The 25456-nt window shown below is 44.1% G+C and overlaps 1 protein-coding gene across 2 annotated transcripts in view; it reads left to right on the top strand.

Annotated features, from left to right (window-relative positions):
- coq8b (coenzyme Q8B) overlaps positions 1-25456 on the top strand; it is a 93638-nt gene that overhangs the window by 61520 nt on the left and 6662 nt on the right. For both annotated transcript variants that reach the window (XM_072274502.1, XM_072274503.1), the window contains exons 9-13: positions 4814-4895; positions 4993-5086; positions 19303-19444; positions 20097-20204; positions 24329-24394. In XM_072274502.1, the coding sequence (XP_072130603.1) occupies positions 4814-4895; positions 4993-5086; positions 19303-19444; positions 20097-20204; positions 24329-24394 (492 nt within the window). The remainder of the gene's footprint in view (positions 1-4813; positions 4896-4992; positions 5087-19302; positions 19445-20096; positions 20205-24328; positions 24395-25456) is intronic.

The raw sequence follows: 25456 nt of genomic DNA, 5'->3' as shown, positions 1-25456 counted from the left end.
AAAGAGAGGGGTGACTAATTTGATAGTGCTTTCTTAACATAATTCAGAAGTGTAAAAAACTTCAAATTAAAACTAAATATGATCTGCTTTTAACTTATCCAATTGAAACTCAACTTTTAAAAGATAAAAGTCAGTTTTATGTTCATGGGGATAAAACGGCTAAACTATTGGCTAACCAATTAAAGACCTTTATAGTTAAACGCCAACTTAAGGAAATTTGTAAAGCTAATGGTGATAAAACATCTGATCACTTAGAAATAAATGATACTTTTAGAGAGTTCTATTCTAAACGTTATCGTTCTGATCCTCCTAAAGATAATACTGTAATGAATAATTTTTTAGATCGATTAAACATTCCTACACTTTCTGATGAATTGAAAATTGCTGGATCAACCCATTTCTTATGAGGAAATTGCCGAGGTTGTTCACCCTTTGCACTCGGGGAAGGCTGCAGGTCCTGATGGATTTTCTGCAGAGTTTTATAAGGCTTTTTCCTCTTTGCTTATACCTCACTTATAAGGGCCTTAATTCAATTTCTTAATATAATTGAATATCTTATTACGTTTCACAAGATGGTTTAACCCTTTCACATTAAGACTAAGTAAATTAAAAATATGGTCCATTTTAAATATTGCTTAAAGGAGATGTTTGAATAAAAACCACTGGAATATATATTAAATCCAAACAATGAGCTTTAAGAAAAAGTAACCAAGCAACAAATGAAGCTTAAGAGAACCAAACAGCTATAGAAAAAAAGAAAAACACCCACCACCCAAAGAGAGAAAATCGACCAAAGGGTACCATCCCTCCTAAAACAAAAAAAAAATTTTTCAAGGCAAAACTGCATTCCAACAAGACACAACAGAAAAACAGCAAAATTAAACATATTTTAAAAAACTTATAAAAAATTATAGCATAGAAATATTAGAAAGAAATATGAAAGTTCAAAGCATATTAACGTAGAAAGTTTTAACTCAAAGAAAACTTACTAATATTAAGTCCTTAATTTTTTAAACAAGGAAATAAAAGTACAAAAAAATTAGATATGGAGGTATGCCAAAAGTAAAAAAAAAACGATTGTTCATAAAAGAAAGTAATGAACAGTTAGACTGCTGATTCTAAAAAAACGATCCATCAGGCAGACGCAACATAAATTTGTGTAAAGAGTTATTGAACTTCTGAAATTGATCCGGCAGTCAAGAAATCCTGCACTTCTTGACGGTCGAGCAAAACCATCTCTGAGAACCATTTTTCAAGATGATTCTAAGATGAGCGGGGTGACAAAGAGAGGGTTTAAAACCTTTATTGTACAGCTCAGACATGACTTTCTTAAACTTGAAGTGTTCATTCAACAGCTCGGGTGAAAAATCTTCCGCAATTCTGAACTTCTGGTCTTCATAATCAATCATACCTTTCTGACAAGATTCACGAATTAAAAGTTCCTTTGTTTGAAAGTCGTGAAGACAAATTATCACTGAGCGGGATCGTCCTCCCGGAGGAGGTCTTGGTACAGGCGATCTGTGAGCTCGATCTACTTTAGGTGGAGATTTTAAAATATTCAGAAATAAATTAGCCAGAAGGTTTGCAAAAAATTCCGAAGGCTGATTGCCTTCCGATGACTCTTTAAAACCCAGAATGTCTGTCTGTCTGTCTAGGTACCATATCCGATGCAAACCTTGGTGACCTTGGTTTTCCATATAGATCTATCCTTCGTTTTTTGGATGACTTCCATTTCCCCGATTTGTAGCCACCTGGCTAGGCTTTTGATGTACATAAGCCGAGGTCCTCCTCTAGGTTTGCTCCCCTCAATCTTTCCAGGGAGTATAAGTTTTTCTAGTTCATCTTTCCGAATGATGTGTCCTAGGAATCTGAGTTGTCTTTCTCTTATTGTTGGTATGAGTGATCGAACTGCTTGGGCTCTTCTGAGAACTTCTTCATTTGATGTGTGTGTGGTCCATGATATTTTTAACATTCTCCTGTAGAACCATAATTCAGCTGCTTCTAGTCTCTTTTCCATCGCTGGGGAAATGGTCCAGCATTCACTTCCATAAGTCAGGATAGAATAAATGTAGCAATGCAGTATTCTGTTTTTAGTGTGCGTGCTCATCTTTCTGTCTGTTAATATGGTCTTCATTTTTTGGAAAGCTTCTTTCGCCATTGCTATTCTGTATTTGATATCTGTGTCACACCTGCCATTACTTGTTATTAGGCTGCCAAGATATCTGGATTTGGTGACTTGTATGATGTTTGTATTTCCAATCACAAAACCCAGAATACGTAGATTATTTCTTCTGTTTCTATTTTCTAAGTCGATAATCTTCTGTCTTAATGTTTCATTAACCTTTAACTGTTTCTCGCCGATCTGTGCCAGGTCGTCAATCTTCGAGTCGAATGTCGTCAAAATATCTCCGTTCTCTTTTATCCGTTTATCGTGATCACTTAAAGTTTTTTGAATAGAATATAATTTTCCATCCATCGGTTTAAATTTAGTGCTGAGTTGCTGTAACTCCTCCGAAAGTTCATTTTTATGTCGCCGAAGTGTCACCGTAATAGATTCCAAAGTTACCAGAGGGTCCTCCTCTTTTTTAGTAGCTTTAGAACGACTCATCATAAAGCAATACTGCGTTTAAAAGTAAGTTTTCAAAACAAGTTGGAATTAGTAAATTAAAAAGAGTAAGAGCACCTATAAAAGTGCTGCTACTCCATCAACAGCCAGTAGGATCTGTTCAGGCAACATCTATGGAGAGAAATAATCTATGGACGTTTTGCCCAAAATATCAGGAGCCTGATAGTTACAGGGTAATAACTGCTCCTGAATGTGGTGGTGTGGGACCTAAGGCTCCTGTATCTCCTGCAAGATGGTAGCAATGAGAAGAGAGCGTGGCTGGATGCTGGAGGTCATTGATGATGGATGCTGCTTTCTTGTGACAGCGCTCCTTGTATGTGTGCTCAGTAGTGGAGAGGGTTTTGTCTGTGATGGACTGGGCTCTATCCATTGTAGACTTTTCTGTTTCTGGGCATTACTGTTTCCATACCAGGCCATGAAATAACCAGTTAGCATACCCTTTACTGTGTATCAGTAGAAGTTTGCCAAAGTTTAAGATGGCTTGCCAAATTTACATAACCTTCTAAGAAAGTACTGGCACTGTCGTGCCTTCTTTGTGATGGCAGTACCTGCTGGCCCCAGTGAGTGCACTTCAGCTGATATAACACCACTGAGCGAGACTCCCAGAGGACGGACAAACTTGTGTTCAAAGTGCAGTCCAGTGGCAGCCTATGGACTGTATTGGATCAATTGCGAAAATGTGGCAGAATGATCACACAATGAATTGATCTGACCAACACGTGGAGGGCTCTCGCGCTGGTTTTCAAGTACACACGCTTTTGGATTGGCAAGCCCTGGTTTGTGGCTCCTACACTGTCAGTTGCCCAGGATGTGCCATTACTAACGTGACTCAGTAAAATGTTTTATTCTGCTACTACGGTGTCGTTTTTGCCCCGTGTAGACAAACAGCCCAGAGGCTCCTTTGTCCCACAAGACTTGTGACTGGGCAGGTGATGCTACCTCATGGAGGGTGACTTCTTGGTCCTGAAAGCTGTTTGAATTGCTCTCCAACATAAATAAACATGTAAACAAAACAGAAGTTTTTTTTGTGTGGAGCCTGGAGCCAAGATTTTTCTTTATGAACCCATATTACGACCAGTGGTGACTGTGTAGAGAAACGTCTTTACTGAAGGAGGTGTAAGTGCTCCTACCCTCTGCTAGCCTGCAGGCCACTCTTGGGAAAGGTGTAGCACCTGCTTAGCCTCTGCCCCCGCCGATTAGGGTCACGTGAAGCCATGTGAGGAGGAGGTGGTGGATGGTCGTATGAGCAACTGGTGCATATCACAAGCCCTGGTTATGTGACCACTGACACCAGGCAGACAATCTCTGAAGAGTATTGATCATGGCTAAGATCACTTGTCTTGTAAAGGCACTGCCCAAAAGTAGGCAATGGCAAACAACTTCTGTAGAAAAATTTGCCCATAACAATCATGGTCATGAGATCATGATTGCCCACGTCATACAACGTGGCATGTAATGATGATTACAACCATGGGTTTGCTGGACATTTCCGACTCCCACCACAGCTCTCTGACCCATGAACACAAGACATTGGGGAGGCACAGTAACAGGGCTACTGCACTGACGACAAGGGTTCAGTGCTTGCTGCTGTCTTTAAGGAGTTTGTACGTTCTCCCCATGACCATGTGGGTTTCCTCCAGATGCTCTGGTTTCCTCCCACATTTCAAAGACGTACAGATTAGGATTAGTAAATTGTGAGTATGTTACGTTAGCGTCAGAAGCACGGTGACACTTGTGGGCTGCCCCCAGCACGTCCTCACACTGTGCTGATTGTTGATGTGAACAACGTATTTTATGGTATTTTTCAATATATGCTTAACAAATAAAGCTAATGTCTTTTCACCTTTCACCCTTAACTCATGACCTCTCGTAATCCAACCTAACCTCAGTGGAAAAAGCCTGCTTGCATTTACCCTATCTATACCCCTCAGAATTTTGTGTACCTCTATCAAAAGGTCTTGGACCAGAGGGCACAGCCTCAGAATTTTTGGGACGAGGTCCTGATAGCTCAATTTACATGTGACCAATGAAGCTAATTTTTATCTTTAAAATAGTCATGCTTTGATTCACTGAAAAAGAGTACAGTTGTCTTTGAGCTAGGAGACCAAAAAAATGCTCATTTGCAGTTCCCTTTGAGCTAGGACAGCGAAAACATGCTCATTTATTGTGCTTGTTCTGTTTTGTCAGTATCCAGGGATAGCTCAAAGCATCAAGAGTGACGTTGAGAACCTCCTGTCTGTGCTGAAGATGAGCATCCCCCTGCCTGAAGGTAAAACAGAGATGGCGAAGCCCTTTCACCTGCTCGTTGTTCAGAAACAGGGCCCATTCCAATCCTTCACTGCCTCTTTTCCCACCCTCCCTTGTAGGTTTGTTTGCTGAGAGCGCCATTGTGGTACTGAGGCGTGAGCTGGAATGGGAGTGCGACTACATTCGGGAGGCTACCTGTGCCAAGAGATTCAGGTACGACCAACCATCATTGAGGAAAATGCACTCCACAATAGAGCCTTCATTTTAATTGCACTATTCATGAAATAACAAGGCACTTCGCTAGTGAGTGAACAGGCAGATGTTGGATCTGTGGAATTTACTTACACAAGATGGTTGTGGAGGCCAAGTTATTGGGTATATTTATAGCAGAGGTTGATAGGTTCTTGATTAGTCAGAGCATCAAAGGTTACGGGTGAAGGCAGGAGAAGGGTGTTGAAAGGGATAATAAATTAATCATGACAGAAAGGCAGAGTAGACAAGGTGGGCTGAATGGTTCAACGTTGCATTTAATCTCAGAGAATTTAAACAGTATACACCTTGAAATTCTTACTCTTCACAGACATCTACAAATCAAGAAAAACCCCAAAGAATGAATGGCAGAAAAACATTAGAACCCCAAAGCCTAACCACCTCCTCCCTTCACACAAGCGGCAGCAGCAAAGCATCAATCCTCCACCCTCCCCCCACCTGCCTCAGCAAAAAACATCAGCCCCCCACCACCACCACCCACCATGCAACGTTGACAAAGATACCATGATCTAAAGTCCATCCAAAACTACTGTTCACCTCAACAGTTTGAGATGCCTCGGGATCTCTCTCTCCTCCTAGTGAGGGAAAGAGAGATATCACTCCTGCCACAGTGAGAAGGAGACCAACAGCTGGCTGCTTCGATGTTATAGTCTGCAGCATTGCTTATTTTGACAGCTGCGTACACTGTTGTCTCGATGTTCTGATCTCCCACCGTGCTTCCGTCAGTAACAGCGGCGTGGAATCGGTTCGTCCACAGGCCACAGGGCCGCACCCCGAAGGTGCCAGTCTTCTAGGCCACTCCTGGAGATAGCGAATTCACTAGTCGGCTTGGTGAGCTCCAAGAATGGGAGCCCACCGCCGTGAAAAAGTGCAGTTTGAGGGCAGCTGTACATCACAGACTCTGACAGGACCCCAGCCACCTTGAGAAGGGGAAAAGAAACATTAGAAGAGTTATAAACTGTTTCACAGATGGACTGACACATGTCACCCTCTGGCACCATCTTCAGCTCCTCCAAAAATGGCCTAATTCTGCTCTAATAGTTTATGGTCTTATGATGACAGTTAGCCATGGACAAAGATATTGGGACATGTGAGCATAAGTTCGGTCCAACAGATTAGATATTCTATTCAAAGTCAGTTTCATTTATTTATCACAAGTACATCAAGGAATCAAAGTGCATTCATCATACAGAAATTCGTCCTCCTGTAGGCAGCCTCAAAATAAAGAAGCACTACGAAACCTGTCAAGAAAACGTCAAACACCCAACCCGCAGAAAAGGAGAATGAACAGCACATAGAATATCAAACATCAAACTAGTGATATTCAGTTTAGTTCAGTTCAGTGCCATGCTGCTAACCAATGCAGGCCGTAGAACCATTCCCTAGAACCATAGAATTACCATTCTCTGCTAAAGCATTCTAGTCTGCATCAATCAAACTGCTCAAAAATAGCAAGCTGAAGAGTAACCAGGATCCTGGATCATATCATGTGCAACATAAATCCCGAAGTTACCCAAACGAGTTCACAGCCTCTCTGATTGATCCTAGCAATGTGGATCCCAAGACTCTTGCACTTTCCTCTGATGGCAGCTGGCGAGAGGAGATGAAGACCGGTCAAATGCAGATGGACAGTGCTGAGCACCCACCTGTCCTCTGCTCTCCTCTCATCAGCCTTGCTCGATGCCTCATTCAGGGAGGAGCAATGGAGACAATCATGGGCTCATACCCTCCACATCTCAATTGGAGAGAAGTAATGGAGTTGATCATTGGCTCACATCCTCAACACCTCAATCGGAGAGAAGTAATGGAGTTGATCATGGGCCCGTGCCTTCGATGCCTCAATAAGAGAGAAGCATATGAGTTGATCATGGGCTCTAGGCCTCAATATTTCAATCGAAGAGAAGCAATGGAGTCGATCACAGGCTTGCACCCTCGATGCCTCAATTGGAGAGAAGCAATGGAGTCGGTCATTGGCTCACATCCTCAACACCTCAATCGGAGAAAGGCAAATGAGTTCATCATGGGCTCCAGGCCTCAATGTCTCAATCAGAGAGAAGCAATGGAGTCGATCATGGGTTCGTGGCCTTGACGCTTGAATTGGTGAGAAGCAATGGAGTCGATCATTGGCTCGCATCCTCGATGCCTCAGTCGGAGAGAAGCAATGGAGTGAACCCATGATACCAGGCCTCCAGGCCGCACAATCCACTCGAAACCTCACTGAACTCCCTTGAAGACAGCAAAGCACCAGATCACTTAATTGGCCCAAAAACACATCATCAAAATGTAAATCACAGGTGCCAATTACACGCAGCGTAGTAGTAGAATCATATTTGAAAGTGTATTTATTAAAACGTTAACTGAAATCGGTCTTTTTTGTTAACAACCAACACAACTTACGAAGTGCTGGGACAGCCCACAATGCTTCGCAACATCAGCAGCAAGAGCCAACAAAATAACAACAGCAAAACGTCCTTCCTCCCAGTGACACACTCAGACAGTCCTCGACCCCAGGACAGGCCACCAGCGTGCTTCCAGCCTCCAGTAGACTTAGTGGGGAGAGAGGCTGAAAGACATCTTAGGGCGTGGTTAGCAACTGCAGGGAAGCCCACCAAAGATACAATCAAAATCGGGTTCAATATCACTGGCATATCTTGTGAAATTTGTTGTGAAAAGCTATGAATTGCAGGAAGAAATATATATATATAAAAGTAGTGAGGTAATGTTCATGGATGCGTTGTCCATTTAGAAATCAGATGGCAGAGGGGAAGAAGCTTTTCCTGAATTGCTGAGTATGTGCCTTCAGGCTTCTGTACCTCCTCCTCGAAGATAGCAATGAGAAGAGGGTACGTCCTGGGTGTTGGCCGTCACTGCCTTTTTGAAGCACTGCTGGATGCTGGGGAGGCTAGTGCCCATGATGGAGCTGACTGAGTTTACAACTTTCCGGAGCTTACTTTGACCCTCTGCAGTATCCCCACCTTTCCCCTACCCCCATACCAGATGGTGATGCAGCCAGTTAGAATGCTTCTCATGGTACATCTGCAGAAATTTGCAAGTGTCTTTGATGACATACCAAATCTCCTCAAACTCCTAATCAAATATACAGCCACTGTCGTGCCTTCTTTGTAACTGCATCGATATGTTGGGGCCAGGATCCTCAGAGACATTGACACCCAGGAACTTGATTAAATTCTGAAAGTAGTGTAAGTATATTTTGTTATTTTAAATTACTAGTCCCCTACGGCAGGGTTCCACACAAAAAGATACTGGAGGATCTTCAGGCAATGTTCATCATCAAAGACCCCCCCCCCCCACCAAATCACCGTCAGGTCCATGCCCTCTTCTCGCAGCTACCATCAGGCAGAGAAGCCTGAAGTCCCACGTAGGCAGGTTCAAGAACAGCTACACCTCTTTAACCATTCTTAAACCCAACCTGCATAACCCTCATCAAAGTCAAGCTGACTGTCATCTGCACAAGTGCAATGAAAAACTTACTTGCAGCAGATACGCGTCATTCATGTTAAAAAAAAACATAATTTTGGAGAACAAAGATTTTGCTTCCTGAATAATTTTGGGTGTATCTTATGGATTTTGGGCTGCTGATCATGAAAATCACCATGAAAATTTCCCTATCACACCGTTTTATAAAAATTGCCTGTATTTCTTATTTCAATCCATAATTCAAGTCAGAAGAACTTGAAGCCAAGATTAGGGAACACATTTTTGTGGGTCCACAAATCAAACAGGTCATCAAAGACAGGCAATTTGAAGAACTTCTAGTGGAACCAGAGAAAATCACATGGAAGGCGTTCAAGGATGTTGAAATTTTTCTTGGCATCTACAGAGCAACAAACTACGTGCAGCTGGTTGACAACATGCTTCAAGCATACAAAACCATAAAGTGCAACATGTCACTAAAGGTTCATTTTCTGCATTCCCATTTAGACTTGTTCGGTGCAAATCTTGGCGCTGTCAGTGATGAGCACGGTGAAAGGTTTCACCAGGACATTGCGGTCATGGAGAAACGGTATCAGGGCAACTGGAATCCATCAATGCTGGCTGATTATTTTTGGACACTTAAGCAAGAAGCCTCAAACACTGAGCACAAATGAAAATCATCAACAAAATATTTTTAGCTTAGTTGAACTATTGCAAAGTGTCAGTGCCATTATGCAATTAAACGCATTATATTCAATAAAAGTTAATTTCTTGTTTCTTCAAATTCCAAAATGACATAAATAGTCTGAAATTATATTTGCGTTCAGCTTCAAGCAGTGTATGATAAACAAAGAAAAATTTCTGAGGAAACAACTTTTGAAAAAAATTGTCCAGTATCATACACAATTTTTACAAGAACGAAGACAATTTAAACTAAAACAAAAACCAAGTCCTTTTGCGTGCAAAGTGATAAATGTCGATTAGAGTTGTATCAAATAGTTCAAGAACCGAGTGAATGAAGAGACACAGCAGTTCTTGAACTTGGTGATGTGGCACTTCAGACTTCTGTACCTCCTGCCCAATGGAAGCTGCAGGAAAATGGCATGGCCCTGAGGGTGGGGATCTTTGATGAGGCAGTGCCTCCTGTAGGTAGGATGGGGGGGGGGGGGATGTTCCCATGATGTTCTAGGATGAGTCCACTATTCTCTGCACATTTGAATTGCCATACCAGACCACGATGCAACCAGTCAGGGAATTTTCAGCAGTATATCTGTAGACCAGGGGTTCCCAACCTTCTTTATGACATGCACCAATACCATTAAGCAACCTTCCTTATGACATGCACCAGTACCATTAAGCAAGGGGCCCATGGACCCCAGTTTGGCAACCCCTGCTGTAGATGTTTATGAGAACGTTCAATGACAATCTGCCTTCTCCTCCTAAGAAAGATGTTAGCATTCACTCTCCCTTCTCTCTTTTTCTATTCCTTATTCTGGTTCCATTCTCGCTCCTCCTCACCTGCCCATCACCTACACCTTCCCTTTCTCTCATGATCCACTATCCTCACCTATCAGATTCCAGCCTTTTACCACTTCCATCTATCACCTGCCGGCTTCTTATTTCATTCTCTCTTCCCACCTGCCTACATTCCCTCTCACCTTGTCTCACCTGTCACTTGCCACCTTCTTATTCTGGTTTCTGCCTTCTTCCTTTCCTGTCCCAGTAGAATTATAGAAAAATACAGCACAGAAACGGGCCCTTCAGCCCATCTAGTCCATTTAAACAGCTTACTCCCATCAACCTTCACGTGGACCACAGCCCTACCATGCATGCTGGCAGCTCATTCCATACTCTCATGACCCTCCGAGAGAAGTGTCCCCTCATGTTTCCCTTAAACTTTTCACCTTTCACCCTTAACCCATGACCTCTAGTCGTAGTCTCAGCCCGAAATGCTGACCATTTCATCCTCTCCATAGACGCTGCCTGACAGGCCGAGTTCCTGCAGCATTTTCATGTGTGTGTTGCTCTGGTTTTCCAGTATCTGCAGAATCTCTTGTGCTTTTATGCTCTCCTTGTGGTTGTAAAGCAGATGATAAGGAATTACTTTGCTCCTGTGTCACAGGAGTCAGTGGAAGTAAAAGTTGGTAATCGGGAACTGTGAAACAGGCGTGGTGGAGATACATCTCTACCAAAGGATGTGTAAGGTGCACTTCCCTCCACTAGCCTGTGGGTCATCCTTGGGCAAGGTGTAGAGAGTGCTTAGCCACCTCCCCCCCCCCGCCCCCCCACCTGATATCAGGGTCATGTGAAGTCATGGGAGCAGGTTTGGATGGTTGCACATATCACAAGTCCTGGTTATGCCACCACTGACACTAGGCAGACAATCTCTGAAGAGTATTGATAATGGCTGGGTGGCGGGAGGTTGTGTAATGGCTGTCTGTAAAGACATTACCCAGAAGAAGACAATGAAAAGCCACTTGTGCGGAAAAATTTGCTCAGAACAACCGTGGTCATGGATAAAGAGAGGAATCAGAATGGCAGTGTGGGGAGGCAGGTGGTGCGAGTCTTCCCCACAGGCAGATTAGGGATGAATGGAAGACCATGATCGTCACGTCATACGACACGGCACATAACGATGATGAAAGCAGGTTATGTATCCTCACTTGCTGCTAGCAATCTGTGATACCTTCAGTGAGAGTTAAAAACCAAGAGAATTCACATCATTTCCCCAGGGCAGTGACTGTAAGTCAGCACTCTGCCACTGGGTGGGGCCATTGTCTCAGTTTACCAGGTTCCTTTGCCAGGCGTCTGTGTCTTTAACAACACTGGCGTGCTCACTCACTCACAATCCTGCAGTACCTTGATCTGTAAAATTGTTTACAGATCCATCCATGGCTTTGACCCACCCAGTATCCGTAATCAGCAGCCCTGCAACCCTGAGGTGGTGAATCCAAGCCTCTTTAACTCCTGGAGTAAAAGAAAGGTTTGCCTTGTCCTGAGTGGCAAAAGTATCCTTACACGGTTCATTGTCACCGATGTGCGTGACAGGAAATTTACAGTACAAAGATGTAAAATTACTATAAATTGCAAAAATAAATCGTCCAGAAAGAATAAGGAATAATAACATAAGTTCATGGACTGTTCAGAAATCTAATGGTGGATGCGAAGAAAATGTTCCTGAATCGTTGAAAGCAACACACATAAAAACCTGGAGGAACTCAGCAGGTCAGGCAGCATCCATGGAAATAAATAAACAGTCGACATTTTGGGCCGAGATCCTTCTTCAGTACTGTATGTGTGTCTTTAGGCTCCTGTGGCTCCTCCCAGATAGTAGGAATGAAAAGAGGACATGTCTAGACGGTGAGGGTCCTTGTTGATGGATGCTGCCTTCTTGAGGCATCGCCTTTGAAGACGTCCTCAGTGGTGAGGAGGCTCGTGCCTGTGACGGAGCTGACTGAGTCTCTTACCGATCCATGCATTGGCCCCTCCATGCCAGACGGTCAGAATGGTCTCCACAGTCCACCTGTAGATATTTGCTGGTGTCTTTGGTCGTTCCTCACTCTCGGATTTGGGCTCTGCCACTTCAGTACGACCTGTACCTCACCTTTCCAATTCAGCTTGGCTCTTAAATCGGCCAGACCTTGGACCTCTCCTCGCCTCCCCTTGCCTCAGCTCCACTGCATCTTATTTCCTCCAAGTCCACTCGAGCTCGGACATGCTGCAACCGTCCTGCCTCAACGAGACTCCGGCCACTCCTTAAAAACGCCAGATCGAACAGGCGACTCTTCTCAACTCCAACTGGGAAGCCACAGGCCCCCGTCGCAAAGATCATTTACCAGAAAAAGAGCGAGTAACCAAGTATTTGAGACCTCATTAAGAGATTAGGGTCCAGTGATATAAAACTGAGGAATTTTCCAGACAGATGAGCTTTGGAGGTTGGATCATTGGAGACGTTTGAGGAGGAGGCAAATGAAAGATTTGGGGATTGAGGAGTATGCACAGGAGAGGAACAAAGAACAGCTCAGGCCCTTCGGCCTGCGTGTTGTGCTTCCACTTTAACCTACTCTATGGTCAACCCTTCCCTCTGACATAGCCCTCCAGTTTTCTTCCATCCATGTGTCTTCCAAATGTCCATAATGCATCTGTCTCTACCACCCACCACACTCTGTGTAAAAAAAAAGTACCTCAGGCATTTCCACCCTGGGAAAAAGTCTGTGGCTGCCCACTCAATCCATGCCTCATTTCATTTTGTATACAGTGGCATGCAGAGGTTTGGGCACCCTGGTTAAAATTTCTGTTACTGTGAATAGTTAAGTGAACAGAAGATGAACTGATGTCCAGAAGTCATAAAGTTAAAGATGAAACATTCTTTTCAACATTTTAAGCAATATTAGTGTACTATTTTTGTCTTGTACAATTTTAGAATGAAGAAAAGGAAAGGAGCACCATGCAAAAATTTGGGCACCCGAAGAGATTTGATCCTTCAGATAACTTTTACCAAGGTCTCAGACCTTAATTAGCTTGTTAGGGCTATGGCTTTTTCACAGTCATCATTAGGAAAGGCCAGGTGACTCAAATTTCAAAGCTTCATAAATACCTTGACTTCCCAAACCTTGTCGGAAAAATGAGCAGAGATGGGCTCCTCTAAGCAGCTTCCTAGCACTCTGAAAATTAAAATAAATGATCCCACAGAGCAGGAGAAGGCTATAAGAAGATAGCAAAGCGTTTTCAGGTAGTTGTTTCCTCAGTTCGTAATGTAATTAAGAAACGACAGTTAGCAGGAGCGGTGGAGGTCAAGTTGAGGTCTGGAAGACCAAGAAAACTTTCCGAGAGAACTGCTCGTAGGATTGCTAGAAAGGCAAATCAAAACCCCTGTTTGACTGCAAAGGACCTTCAGGAAGATTTAGCAGACTCTGGAGTGGTAGTGCACTGTTCTACTGTGCAGCGACACCTGCACAAATGTGACCGTCATGGAAGAGTCATCAAAAGAAAACCTTTCCTGCGTCCTCACCACAAAATTCAGCGTCAGAAGTTTGCAAAGGAACACCTAAACAAGCCTGATGCATTTTGGAAACAGGTCCTGTGGACTGATGAAGTTAAAATAGAACTTTTTGGCCGCAATGAGCAAAGGTATGTTTGGAGAAAAAAGGGTACAGAATTTCATGAAAAGAACCCCTCTCCAACTGTTAAGTACGGGGGTGGATCGATCATGCTTTGGGCTTGTGTTGCAGACAATGGCACGGGGAACATTTCACTGGTAGAGGGAAGAATGAATTCAATTAAATACCAGCAAGTTCTGGAAGCAAACATCACACCGTCTGTAAAAAAACTAAAGATGAAAAGAGGATGGCTTCTACAACAGGATAATGATCCTAAACACACCTCAAAATCCAAAATGGACTACCTCAAGAGATGCGAGATGAAGGGTTTGCCATGGCCCTCACAGTCCCCTGACCCTAAACATCATTAGGAATCTGTGGATAGACCTCAAGAGAGCAGTGCATGCAAGACGGCCCAAGAATCTCACAGAACTAGAAGCCTTTTACAAGGAAGAATGGGCGAAAATCCCCTAAACAAGATTTGAAAGACTCTTAGCTGGCTACAGGAAGCGTTTACAAGCCGTGATACTTGCCAAAGGGGGTGTTACTAAGTACTGCTATGCAGGGTGCCCAAACTTTTGCTTCAGGCCCTTTTCCTTTTTTGTTATTTTGAAACTGTAAAAGATAGAAATAAAAAAGTAATCTGGCTTAAAATATTAAAGAAATGTGTCATCTTTAACTTTATGCCTTTTGGAAATCAGGTCATCTTTTACTTGCTTAGCTATTCACAGTAACAGAAATTTTGACCAGGGGTGCCCAAACTTTTGCATGCCACTGTACCTCTCATCTTCCTCCACTGCAAAGGGAAATGCCCTCGCTTGCTCAAGCTATACTCATCAGAAATGCTTTTTAATCCAGACAGCATCCTGCTGAATCTCTGTAGTCTCTCTAAAGCTTCCACATCCTTCCTAAAATGTGTCCAGAACTGAACACAGTACTTCAAGTGTAGTCTAACCAGAGTTTTATAGAGCTGCTGGGAGGCACGCTGGAGATATGTCTCTAACAAGGAAGGTATAAAGCACTCTTTTCCTCGGCTAGCCTGCAGGTCACCCCTTGGCAAGGTGTAGCATCTGCATATTACCCCCCTGGATTAGAGTCATGTTAAGCCATTGGAGCAGGTGGTGGATGGCCGTATGAGCTGCCGGCGCCTGTCGCATGTCCCAGTTATGTGACCACTGACCTGGGATGTTCAGAGTGAAGGGGCTTGCCGTGCCCATTCTGGGGCAGCTCACTCACCTCTGGTCCCCACCAGACACTCACCTCTCACCTGTAGCTGTCTGCATGCAACAGCAGCCACACTCAGGTACACCACTTCGACGGGCGGGCTAGCTAGGTGAGGGTATCCGGCGAGCCTCGTACCCTGGTGAGATAGGGACATGCCTATCCAGTGGAATGGGTGGATGAGGTCTGCAGTGAGGGAGCGAAAGGCATGACAAGCGTAGAAGACGTCATGGTTATCCACTGCAACCAAGAAAGACCCCGGTTGTGACGATTACTCGTTCCACTGGACCCAGATTTCCGAGGTCAAGAGAGTGGAACTGCCCAGTGCAATGGGTTTTCCAATTTAAAAACTCTCCCGCACAGGTTTCCTGTCATTGTTGGACACAGTGGACAACCACCATCACAATTACCACAACCCCTCTGTCCAACGCAGGCAGTGGTAAATTTTTTCAATTAATGAATTAGATTGTTATTGTTACATGCCCCGAGGTATAATGGAAAAATGCCATCCATGCAAACCCTTACAATACTGTGCTGAGATAGAACAAGGGAAGACAATACCAGAATGCAGAATAAAGTGTTGCAGTTCCAGAGAAAGTGCAGTGCAAGGAAACAATAAGGTACAAGGCCACGACAAGGTAGATTGTGAGGTCAGGGGTCCATTAGACCATCAGACATAGGAGCAAAATTAGGCTGTTCGCCCCCTTGAGGCTCCTCCATCATTCCATCATTTAATGTCCCTTTCAACCCATATCTCCCCCCCCTCCCGGATTAGAGTCACGTTAAGCCTGCCTCCTCCCTATAACCTTTGATGCCCTTACTAATCAAGAACCTATCAACCTCTGCCTTAATGTTCTCTCCAGCCATCTGTGGCAATGAATTGCTCCTCATCTCTGTTCTAGTGGGACATCCTTGTATTCTGAGGCTGTATCCTCTGGTTCTAGACTCCCCCACTATAGGAAGCATCCTCTCCACATCCACTCTATCTGTGTCCTATGGTTCCAGACTCCCCCACTATAGGAAGCATCCTCTCCACATCGAGGCCTTTCAATATTCAATAGGTTTCAATGAGATCCACCCCCCCCGCCCCCTTCATTCTTCTAAACTCCAGTGAGTTCAGGCCCAGAGCCATCAAACATACCTCATACGTTAACCCATCCATTCCCCAGATCATGTATCACCAGGAACATTTCAATTTGACTTCCTATTCCCATTCTGGCATGTTGGCCCATTGCTGCCTCTACTGCCATGATGAAGCTAAGCTCAGCTTGGAGGAGCAATGTTCAGTCTGGGTAGCATCCAACCTGGCTCAAGGACAGCTTCTAGTCTGCTGCTATAATCCTACTGAATTATCCCCTAGTACAGTAAGATAGGTCTTGATCATTATGATCTTGCACCTTATTGCCCACCTGCACTATACTGTCTGTAGCTGGTACACTTTATTCTGTTATTGTTTTACCTTGTACTACCTCAGTGTACTGGTGGGATAACATGATCTGTACGGATGGCGTGCAAAACAAAGTTTTTCACTGTACCTCAGTACATGTGACAGTAAAAATATATCAATTTACCGTGGTCATTCTCTCTTCTCCATTCTGCTGTCGGGCAGAAGATACAAAAGCCTGAAAGTACGTCCCACCAGTCTCAGTGCCAGCTTCTGCCCCACTGCTGAACATTTTACGGTACAATGATAAACTTCTAAGTGCCACAGTAAAGCAGCCAGCGTCTGCAAAGACCCCTCCCACCCCAGATATTCATCTCCCCTCTACCATCAGGCAGAAGATACAAAAGCCTGAAAGCACATGCCACTAGCTTCTATCCCGCTGTTGAACACTCTGCAGTACGCTGATACACTCCTAACTTACTGCTCATTGCTCACTGGCATTAGGACAGCATCTCTGGGGGTGTTCAGGGCTTTCTTTATCGTGTCGGTAGCTTCCTCTCAGTTTTCACTCCTGTCAGTCCTGGGTGGAGACTCAGGAATACCGTCACACTCAGGTGCAGGCGAAGGTTACATTGCTGTTTCTGTAACAGTTTTGTTTGACCAGTCAGGGTTATCAGCCTACAGCTGAACCCCAGAACCTGGAGGACTGGCAGACCACTTTTAGTGTGGCCCCTCCCCTTTGACCTGTTTGGTATGGGTGACCCTACCAAAAGCCTTTACTCCGGCCAGCATAGCTCCTCATGAGGCACACAAACCTCCAAACTCTACAACAAGATGGTGGTTCTCGTAACAACAGGTTACGAACAGTCCACAGGAACAGAGCCCTGCTGCAAACTGGGACGACCTGTGTAGCTTTAGAAGAGGTTGGCAGAGACCTTTGGCGATGATAGATGGCACTCTGCAGGCTGGAGAAAAATCTAAATTCTGCATTTGTTCAAATGTTGCTGCAACTGTGTGAGTTAATTTGCAAGTGATTTAATCCTGCCGAGTCAATTAAATTCAAGCAGAAAGTGCCAGTGTCCATACCGTGTAAGTAGCAACACCATTAAAGATTTAAAGAGGCTTATTCCAATCAACACTATAGCATAGCCTTGTGTGATCCTGCTATGGTTTACAGCCATTGAAGTACTTTTCATAAAGGCACTGCTGTGGTATATAAAGACAACGTGGTGTTAGAAATCCAGGAATCTGCAAGCAGCCGTCTAGTGTGTGGCTCACTGTGGCAGGGCAATAGGCTCTTGTGCTCGTGTGGTGTTGACCAACGAAGGTGTAACCCTGGTTCTGAATTACTGTTTGGACTATTGCGTTAATGGACAGTGGACTTTCACAGACTTACGGTTTTTATATTTTGTGTTTTTCACCCATTTCTTTCTGCTTAGTTGTGCAAGAGGCAGGGTTTTGGGATCGATGTTCTGTTTTGTGCAGGGGAATGGGGTTTGGGGTTGATGTTCTTGTTTTTTTGTGCGGGGGAAAGGGTTTTGGGGTTGATGTTCTTGTTACGTTTTGTGTGGGGGAAGGGAGTTTGGGGGCGATTTTGTTTTGTGGGAGGAGGGTTTGGGTGTTGATGATTGGGATGCTGTTTTTTTGTGCGGATGGTGGGTTTGATGTTCTTTCTTTGTTTCGTGGCTATCTGGGGAAGAGGAATCTCAAAGTTGTATAAGGATATGTTGATAATGTACAAAATTATGAGGGGTATAGGTAAGGTAAATGCAAGCAGGCTTTTTCTACTGAAGCTGGGTGGAACTACAACTAGAGGTCATGGGTTAAGGGTGAAAAGTGAATTTTGCATGCACCCATTTATATTTGTGTCAAAATTGCTGCTGTAAATTTTTCATTGCTCCTGTGCAGTTATGTATAAAAATCAGATTTATTATCTCTGACATGATAATAAATGTCAGAGATATGTTTCTAGTTTTGCGGCAGTAGTACATTGCAATATATTTTTAAAAACTATAAGTTACAATAAGAAATATTTATAAATATTACTGTGCAAAAGTCTTAGGCACGTACTTTATATATAGCTAGGGTTCCAAAGACCTTTGCACAGTACTGTAGTAATGTTATGTATTGCACTGTACAGCTGCTGCAAAAAACAACTAATTTCATGAGATATGTGAGTGATGATGAACCTGATTCCGATATGAGTCTCTATTGTGGACTGAGACTGGGAAAGGGACTGTAAGAAGGGAATCATGGTTGGGAAAAGGGGAAGGGAGAGGGGAGGGAGCAGGAAGTACCAGAGAGACATTCTGTAATGATCAATAAACCAATTGTTTGGAATTAAATGACTTTCCTTGACACTCTTTCCGTGCCACCTGTTCCACACCCCTCCTGTGGCACTCCACCCTCGCCATTCCCAACATCCTTTCCTCCCACCAGATTTACAATCTCACTCGCCACTCCACGTCGACAAATACAGTAATACAGTATTGTGCAAAAAGTCTTGGGTACCCTCACTGTATATTTATCTATATAGATGGATATATCTGGGATCATTGTTCATTGAGAAATCTGTTGGCAGAGGGGAAGAAGCTGTTGCTGAACCATTGAGTGTGTGTATCCCCTCCCTGATGGTAGCAATGAGAAGAGGCCACGTCCTGGGTGATGGGGGTCCATAATGATGGATCCGCCTTTCTGAAGCATCGCCTTTTGACGATGTCCTGGATGGTGGAGAGGCTAGTGCCCGTTTTGGATCTAGTGGAGTTTACTGCCCTCCGCAGCTTTTTCCGATACTCCATACCAGACGGTGATGCAACCAGTTAGAGTTCTCTCCATAGTACTTGTGCACACAGTAATAAACTGTGGTCATAAAGCCCAAATAGTGATGTGTAACTGTCGGAGGCAGCAGTTGCTTCATAATGCCCAGAGTTGTCCTGTATTCCCTCTTCACGTGAATCAAAGTCTGTGAAGAGCCTGTACTTGATTCTGACCAGCATCTTGTGTCTTGGCTTGAATCACAGGGAGCTCCTGAAAGACGATTCTTTCCTATACGTTCCAGCGGTGATCGACGAGCTCACAACGAAGCGAGTTTTTACTGCAGAGTTGGTGTCGGGCGTGCCCCTGGACAAGTGCGGTGATCTCGATCAGTGCACTCGGAATAAGGTATGCTCGCAGTTTGTCTGTTCGTCAGGATGGTTCTGGGGAAGAGTTGGGGGGAGCAAGCCAGCGTGGTAGCCCTCTGCAGCGCCAGCGATCTGGGTTCAGTTCTCATCGCTATCTGTCTGTAAGGAGCTTGCATGTTCTTCCCGTGATCAGCTGGTGTTCCAGTTTCCTTTCCTGAGTGCCTTTGGTGACATACCAAACTCCTCCAACTCCTAAAGAAATGTAGCCGCTGTCGTGCCTTCTTTCTACCTGACTCTAATTAAAATATTTTTCTTTATGAACGAGGGAGAAAGTTGTTAACTTCAATGGTTTCTTCACCTAAGCCAGCAATCAAAACAATCTGTCATTAGGTACATTAGTTGCAAGTCCACCTACCATCAAACAAACTCTTTAAGGCAATGTTAGCTTTGCAACCATGACTTACTTAAGCCCATCACTCCTGCTGGGGCACAGGTCAGCCGGTCCGCAAGAATATTGTCAATATTAAACCAGTCCGCGGTGCAAGAAAGGTTGGGGGCCCCTGCTGTAAAGCATTGTGCTAACCACTACGCTACCGTGCTCCTTTGTCAGAAGTGATTGATTTGAATGTCATCGCTTTGTGTTTCCCTATGAATCCTGCTTTTGGATAAACGTTCTGTGTTCCGATTTTCAGATTTGCTCCAACATACTTGAGTTATGTCTCCGTGAAGTGTTTGAGTTCAGGTTCATGCAGACTGATCCAAACTGGTCCAATTTCTTTTTTGACGCAGAGAAGCAGAAGGTGAGGCACATTTACTGTTCCTTCACCTACAGTGTTGCAAAGTTCAAAGTGCATTTATTATCAATGTATGTATATATTACACAGCCTTGAGATTCGTTTCCTTACAGGCAGCCACAAAACAAAGAAACCCAAAAGAATCTATTAAAAAAAAGACTGTCAAACGTCCAGTGTGTAGAGAGAAAAAAACAAATTGTGCAAACAATAAAAGTAAGCAAATATCATTCAGGACTGAAGGTTATGAAAAAGAGTTCATCCACAGACACTAAGCCACAGCCTCAGTTTAGCGCAGAGCCGAGTAAACGTCGTGGAGCGGCAAGCTGAACCGCAACAACTTGGACTTCCATGATTATTTTCTTCTCTCTTGGTCCCAGATCCCAGTGCCATGACACGGACCAGGATAAATAAGACTTATCCTACGAGAGGTGGGACACAAGGGTAGTTAATGGAACAGAGGGACTGTAATATGGAAGATTAACTTATTTGCCGAATGAAAATTGTTCTAAAAGCCACTTCCTCCCTGCTGGTTAATGATGGGCCTGTTCAAGGTATGTATCTGCCTTCCCATTAGATTAGATTCAACTTTATTGTCATTGTGCCGAGTACAGATACAAAGCCAATGAAATGCATTTAGCATCTGACCGGAAATGCAAAGAATAGTGTTATTTACAAAATAACTATGAATAAAAGAAGTGCTTACAGCACACAGATATAAAAGTACTGAGACAGTACAATACGGATGCAATACTGCTTAGCGCTGTGATGAGAGGTTCAGCAGGGTCACAGCCTCAGGGAAGAAGCTCTTCCTATGCCTGCTGGTGCGGGAGCGGAGGCTCCTGTAGTGCCTACCGGATGGGAGGAGAGTAAAAAGTCCATGGTTAGGGTGAGATGCATCCCTGATAATGCTTTTCACCCGCCCAGGCAGCGTTTATGGTAGATGTTCTCAATGGTGGGCAATTGGGTGCCAATAATCTGCTGGGCAGTTTTCACCACACGCTGGAGTGCTTTGTGGACCAATACGGGACAATTGCCATACCACACTGAGATGCAGTTGGTGAGTATGCTCTCAATGGTACAGCAGTAAAAATACGTCAGTATCCTGGGACAGAGGTGAGATTTCTTGATGCTCCGCAGGAAATAAAGGCTCTGTTGCGCCTTTTTGATCCGGATGGAGGAGTTCAGGGACCAGGTGAGGTCCTCGGAAATGTGGACATCAAGGAATTTGAAGCTTGATACACGCTCCACTACAGTTCCGTTGATGTAGATGGGGACGTGAGTGTGACTCCTGGCATGCCTAAAGTCCACAATGATCTCCTTGGTCTTCTGGGTGTTAAGGGCCAGGTTGTTGTTGGCACACCATGCAGCCAGGTGCTGGACTTCGTCCCCGTAGGCCGTCTCATCATCCCCTCTGATCAGGCCAACCATCGTGGTGTCGTCTACGAACTTGATTATGGAGTTAGAACCATGTACAGGAACGCAGTCATAGGTGAAAAGGGAGTACAAAAGAGGGCTCAGTACACAGCCTTGAGGCACGCCGGTGTTCAGGGTGAGAGTGGAGGAGGAGAGGTTGCTCCTGCTCCTGTGCCCTGTGGCACTGGTTTCTGGTCCTAGGCCATGTGCTGCGATTACATTGACTGGCTTCCAGTTCTCAGGCGTATAAAGGTGAACACACGTGTGCGCAGCTCCCTCTTGACCCTGAGCTACTCCGGGCTGAGAGCCACAGGCAGTGCTGGAGAAACCATTTGGAAAGTGTGTTACAGTTAATAGGGGGAGGGTCTCATATTTTGGGTGGACACATAGTTAAGTAGATGTTTATTGCTTGTTTAATCTTGTTGTGCAAATTGGAGAGATTTAACAAGTGTATTGAGAGCTTAGTGTTGTAGTTTCTATAGTTTATGTGGAACTATATCTGTAACCCTGGTCTTTATGAATTTGTAACTTTTGTAAAATGTGACGTGACAAACTTGAACCTGTGTGGTCCCAGAGTGTGTTGTTAGTTCATTAGGATGGGAGGCTTACAAGAAGTGTTTGTGTGTGTTTTATAGCATGGGTGTATTTATGATGAGGAATGTTTTGGTAACAGAGAAAAACAGGATACAGCTTTTATTGGGGGGGGGGGGAGTGGTGGTGGTGGAGAAGAAGCCACAAAAGACAAATGGACTGATTGTGCTACAGATGCTAGGATGTCATTATCAGATGGAATGATCTCAAGCAGATGAAGTTAAATTACTGGTCTCTGTAAAAAAATATAAAAATGGTTTGTTCTGAGCTCTAAGATTGAAGCTACTTTCCAGTGACAACGTATGGAGGTAGACATTCCCTTTCAAGTAATAAATGTGCTTATAATTTGATCCACTCTGAAACTGTTGTTGTTTGTTACTCTATATCAGAGGACCTAACTGAATGGTGCATGGACATTTGGGTGACTTGGATGAGTGCTTGTTTGATGTACAGGGGCGTGTACAGTGTTTCATTGCTTGCTTGTGAATAAACAGTTGCTGTACTTACCCACAATCAGCGTCTGCTGTTTCACTTACCGAACCCGCAAATCTCCTTCTGTGTGACGGAGCACAGAGCACTGGAGCATAGTTCATTGAAAGCGGCATCACAGTAGACCGAGTGATGAGAGAGGTGTTCAGCATGCTGGCCTTCATCAGTCAGGGCTCTGTGTACAGGAGTTGTTGTACCATAGCAGATCAATTGCAAGAACGTGGCAAGTGGCTGATCGATGACCCAGTGAATCGATTAGGCCTTCCTCACATGGAGGACTCTTTTTTGGGCACAGGTGCTTGAGTGCCCAGGTTTTTGTCCTGGTGGATCTGGATGGAAAGATGTAAATAAGGTTGACAGAGTACAGAGAAAATTTACAAGGATGTTGCTGGGTCTGGAGGACCTGAGCTGTAAGGAAAGATTGAATAGGTCTGGACTTTATTCCTCGGAACATAGAAGATTGAGAGAAGATTTGATAGAGGAATACAAAATTATGAGGGGCATAGATAGGATAAATGCAAGCAGGCTTTTCACTGAGGTTGGGTGGGATTACAACTAGAGGTCATGGGTTAAGGGTGAAAGATGAAAAGTTTAAGGGGAATCTGAGGGAGAACTTCATTCAGAGGGTGGTAAGAGTGTGGAACAAGTCGCCAGCGCAAGTGGTGCATGAGAGCTCGACTTCAAAGTTGAAGAGAAGTTTGGATGGGTACATGGATGGGAGGCGTTTGGAGGGTTATGGTCCTGGTGCAGGTTGATGGGAGTAGGCAGTTTATATTGTTCAGCATGGTCTGAATGGGCCAAGGGCCTATCTCTGCTGTATTTTTCTAAGACTCAGTCCTGACAACATCCTTATAAATCTCCTGTGCACTCTTTCCAGTTTAATAACATTTTTACCTATAGTGGGGTAACTAAAGGCTAAGTCAATTCTCAATGGAAGTTAACATAATGAGAAGTAACCTTATTCCGTGGAATCTCAACGAGATGTTTTCCCTGATGGTGAATTGTAGAATTAGGGAGCTTAATTACAGAATACGGGGTTGTCTGTTTAAGGTAGAGATGAAAGCATTCTCAGAATTCTCTATCCCAGAAAGCTTCAAAGACTGAATGTCTTCAAAGCCAGGCTGGATATCTGATAGTCAGGGGAGGTTTGTTTTTGCAAAGATCTAGCCAGAAATTGAAGTTGTGGCCAAAGAGAGCCTGTCTGAGACACCAGAGTGTTAGGATGGACTGTATTTTTAATGGACTTCAGATCACTGTCTCTTTGGGTTTTTGCTGGTGGTTGGGGGGAGGGGGAGAGTTGATGCTTTTGCTACTGCTTGTGTGTCAGAGGGGGAGCAGGAGCTTTGTGGGTCTGACATTCCTGTCATTCATTCTTTGGGGGTTTTTCTGTATCACGGATGTCTGTGGAGAGTAAGAATTTCAGGTTGTATACTGTCTACATTCTCTGATATTAAATCGAAGCATTTGAACCATTGAAAGATCCAATTAATGCTGATCCTATTAAATGGCAGAACAGGCTCAAGGGTTGTATGTTCTTTCACAATGTCTTGAGAACACAAGATATCTCGTCGTGCGATGCTGCCTTTTATCCTGTGAGTTTAACAGCAAGATTTAATTTTGTATTTCTTGCCCAACAGTTAACATTATTGGATTTTGGAGCAAGCAGGGAATATGGTAAAGAATTTACGGATAACTACATTGAGGTAGGTGGAAAGTATCCATGCTATTCTTGTTAAATGTAAAGCACGTTAGTGCCGATGTTGGAGGACGAGATATCTCAGCTCACCAGGTGAGCACTTTACACAGTGGCTGAGTGGGTACTTACTGCCTGTTACCTTGCTGGTGTTTAGGACAGCAGTGAAGTTTCTCTGGCAGTGTTCAGGGCTTCCGTCATCGTGTTAGTAGCTCAGTTTTCACTACTGACAGTCATGTAAGGCCAGGGTGGAGCCTCAAGACTACCGTCTCACTCAGGTGAAGAAGGATTCTTCATTGCTGTTTCCATAACAATTTTGTTTGACCAGTCAGGGTTGTCAGTCCTGAGCTGAACCCCTGAACCTGGAGGGCTGGTGAATCACTCTTGGTCTGGCCTCTACCCTTTGACCTGTTTGACATGGGTGACCCTACCATGAGCCAAAGCATAAAGCCGTGATTTCCAGCCAGCAGAGCTCTCCGGGTCATTAAGGCACGCAAGCCTCCAAACCCTACAATAAGGTTGTGGTCCTCTTGGATGGACTCAGCGAATATCCTTCCTCAAAGTTAAAAGCAAATTTTTATTATCAAAGTACGTAAATCTTACCAAATACTACCTTGCAGGCATTCACAGAGGAACAAAGAAGTACAATAGAATCAGTGGAAAACTACACAAAGACTGACAAATTATGCAAATACAAAAAAGAAGCACGTCATAATAAATAAATAAATAAATAATGTGGAAAATGTGCAGGTCCGACAGTCAAGGGTTGCACCGAGTTGTTCTCCGATCTTGGCAATTTACTTGCAAACGTTTTGTCACCATACGGGGAGACATCATCAGTGCGCTGTTGATTGTGGAGTGTCCCCGAATGCTTGGCCTTTATATACTTATCAATATAAGGTACAATACGACCAATCAGCTGATGGATAAGTATATAAAGGCTAAGCATTTGGAGGACACACCACAATCAACAGCGCACTGCCAATGTCCCCTCGTATGGTGATGAAACTTTGCAGATAAGTTGCCAAGATTGGAGAACAACTCGACCCAATATGTACATACATAGACGGAC

The sequence above is a fragment of the Mobula birostris genome, chromosome 12 (assembly GCF_030028105.1).
Source record: "Mobula birostris isolate sMobBir1 chromosome 12, sMobBir1.hap1, whole genome shotgun sequence".
Classification (NCBI taxonomy): Eukaryota; Metazoa; Chordata; class Chondrichthyes; order Myliobatiformes; family Myliobatidae; genus Mobula; species Mobula birostris.
The sequence above is the reverse complement of the archived record's forward strand: the minus strand, read 5'-3'. Positions and strand labels throughout refer to the sequence as shown.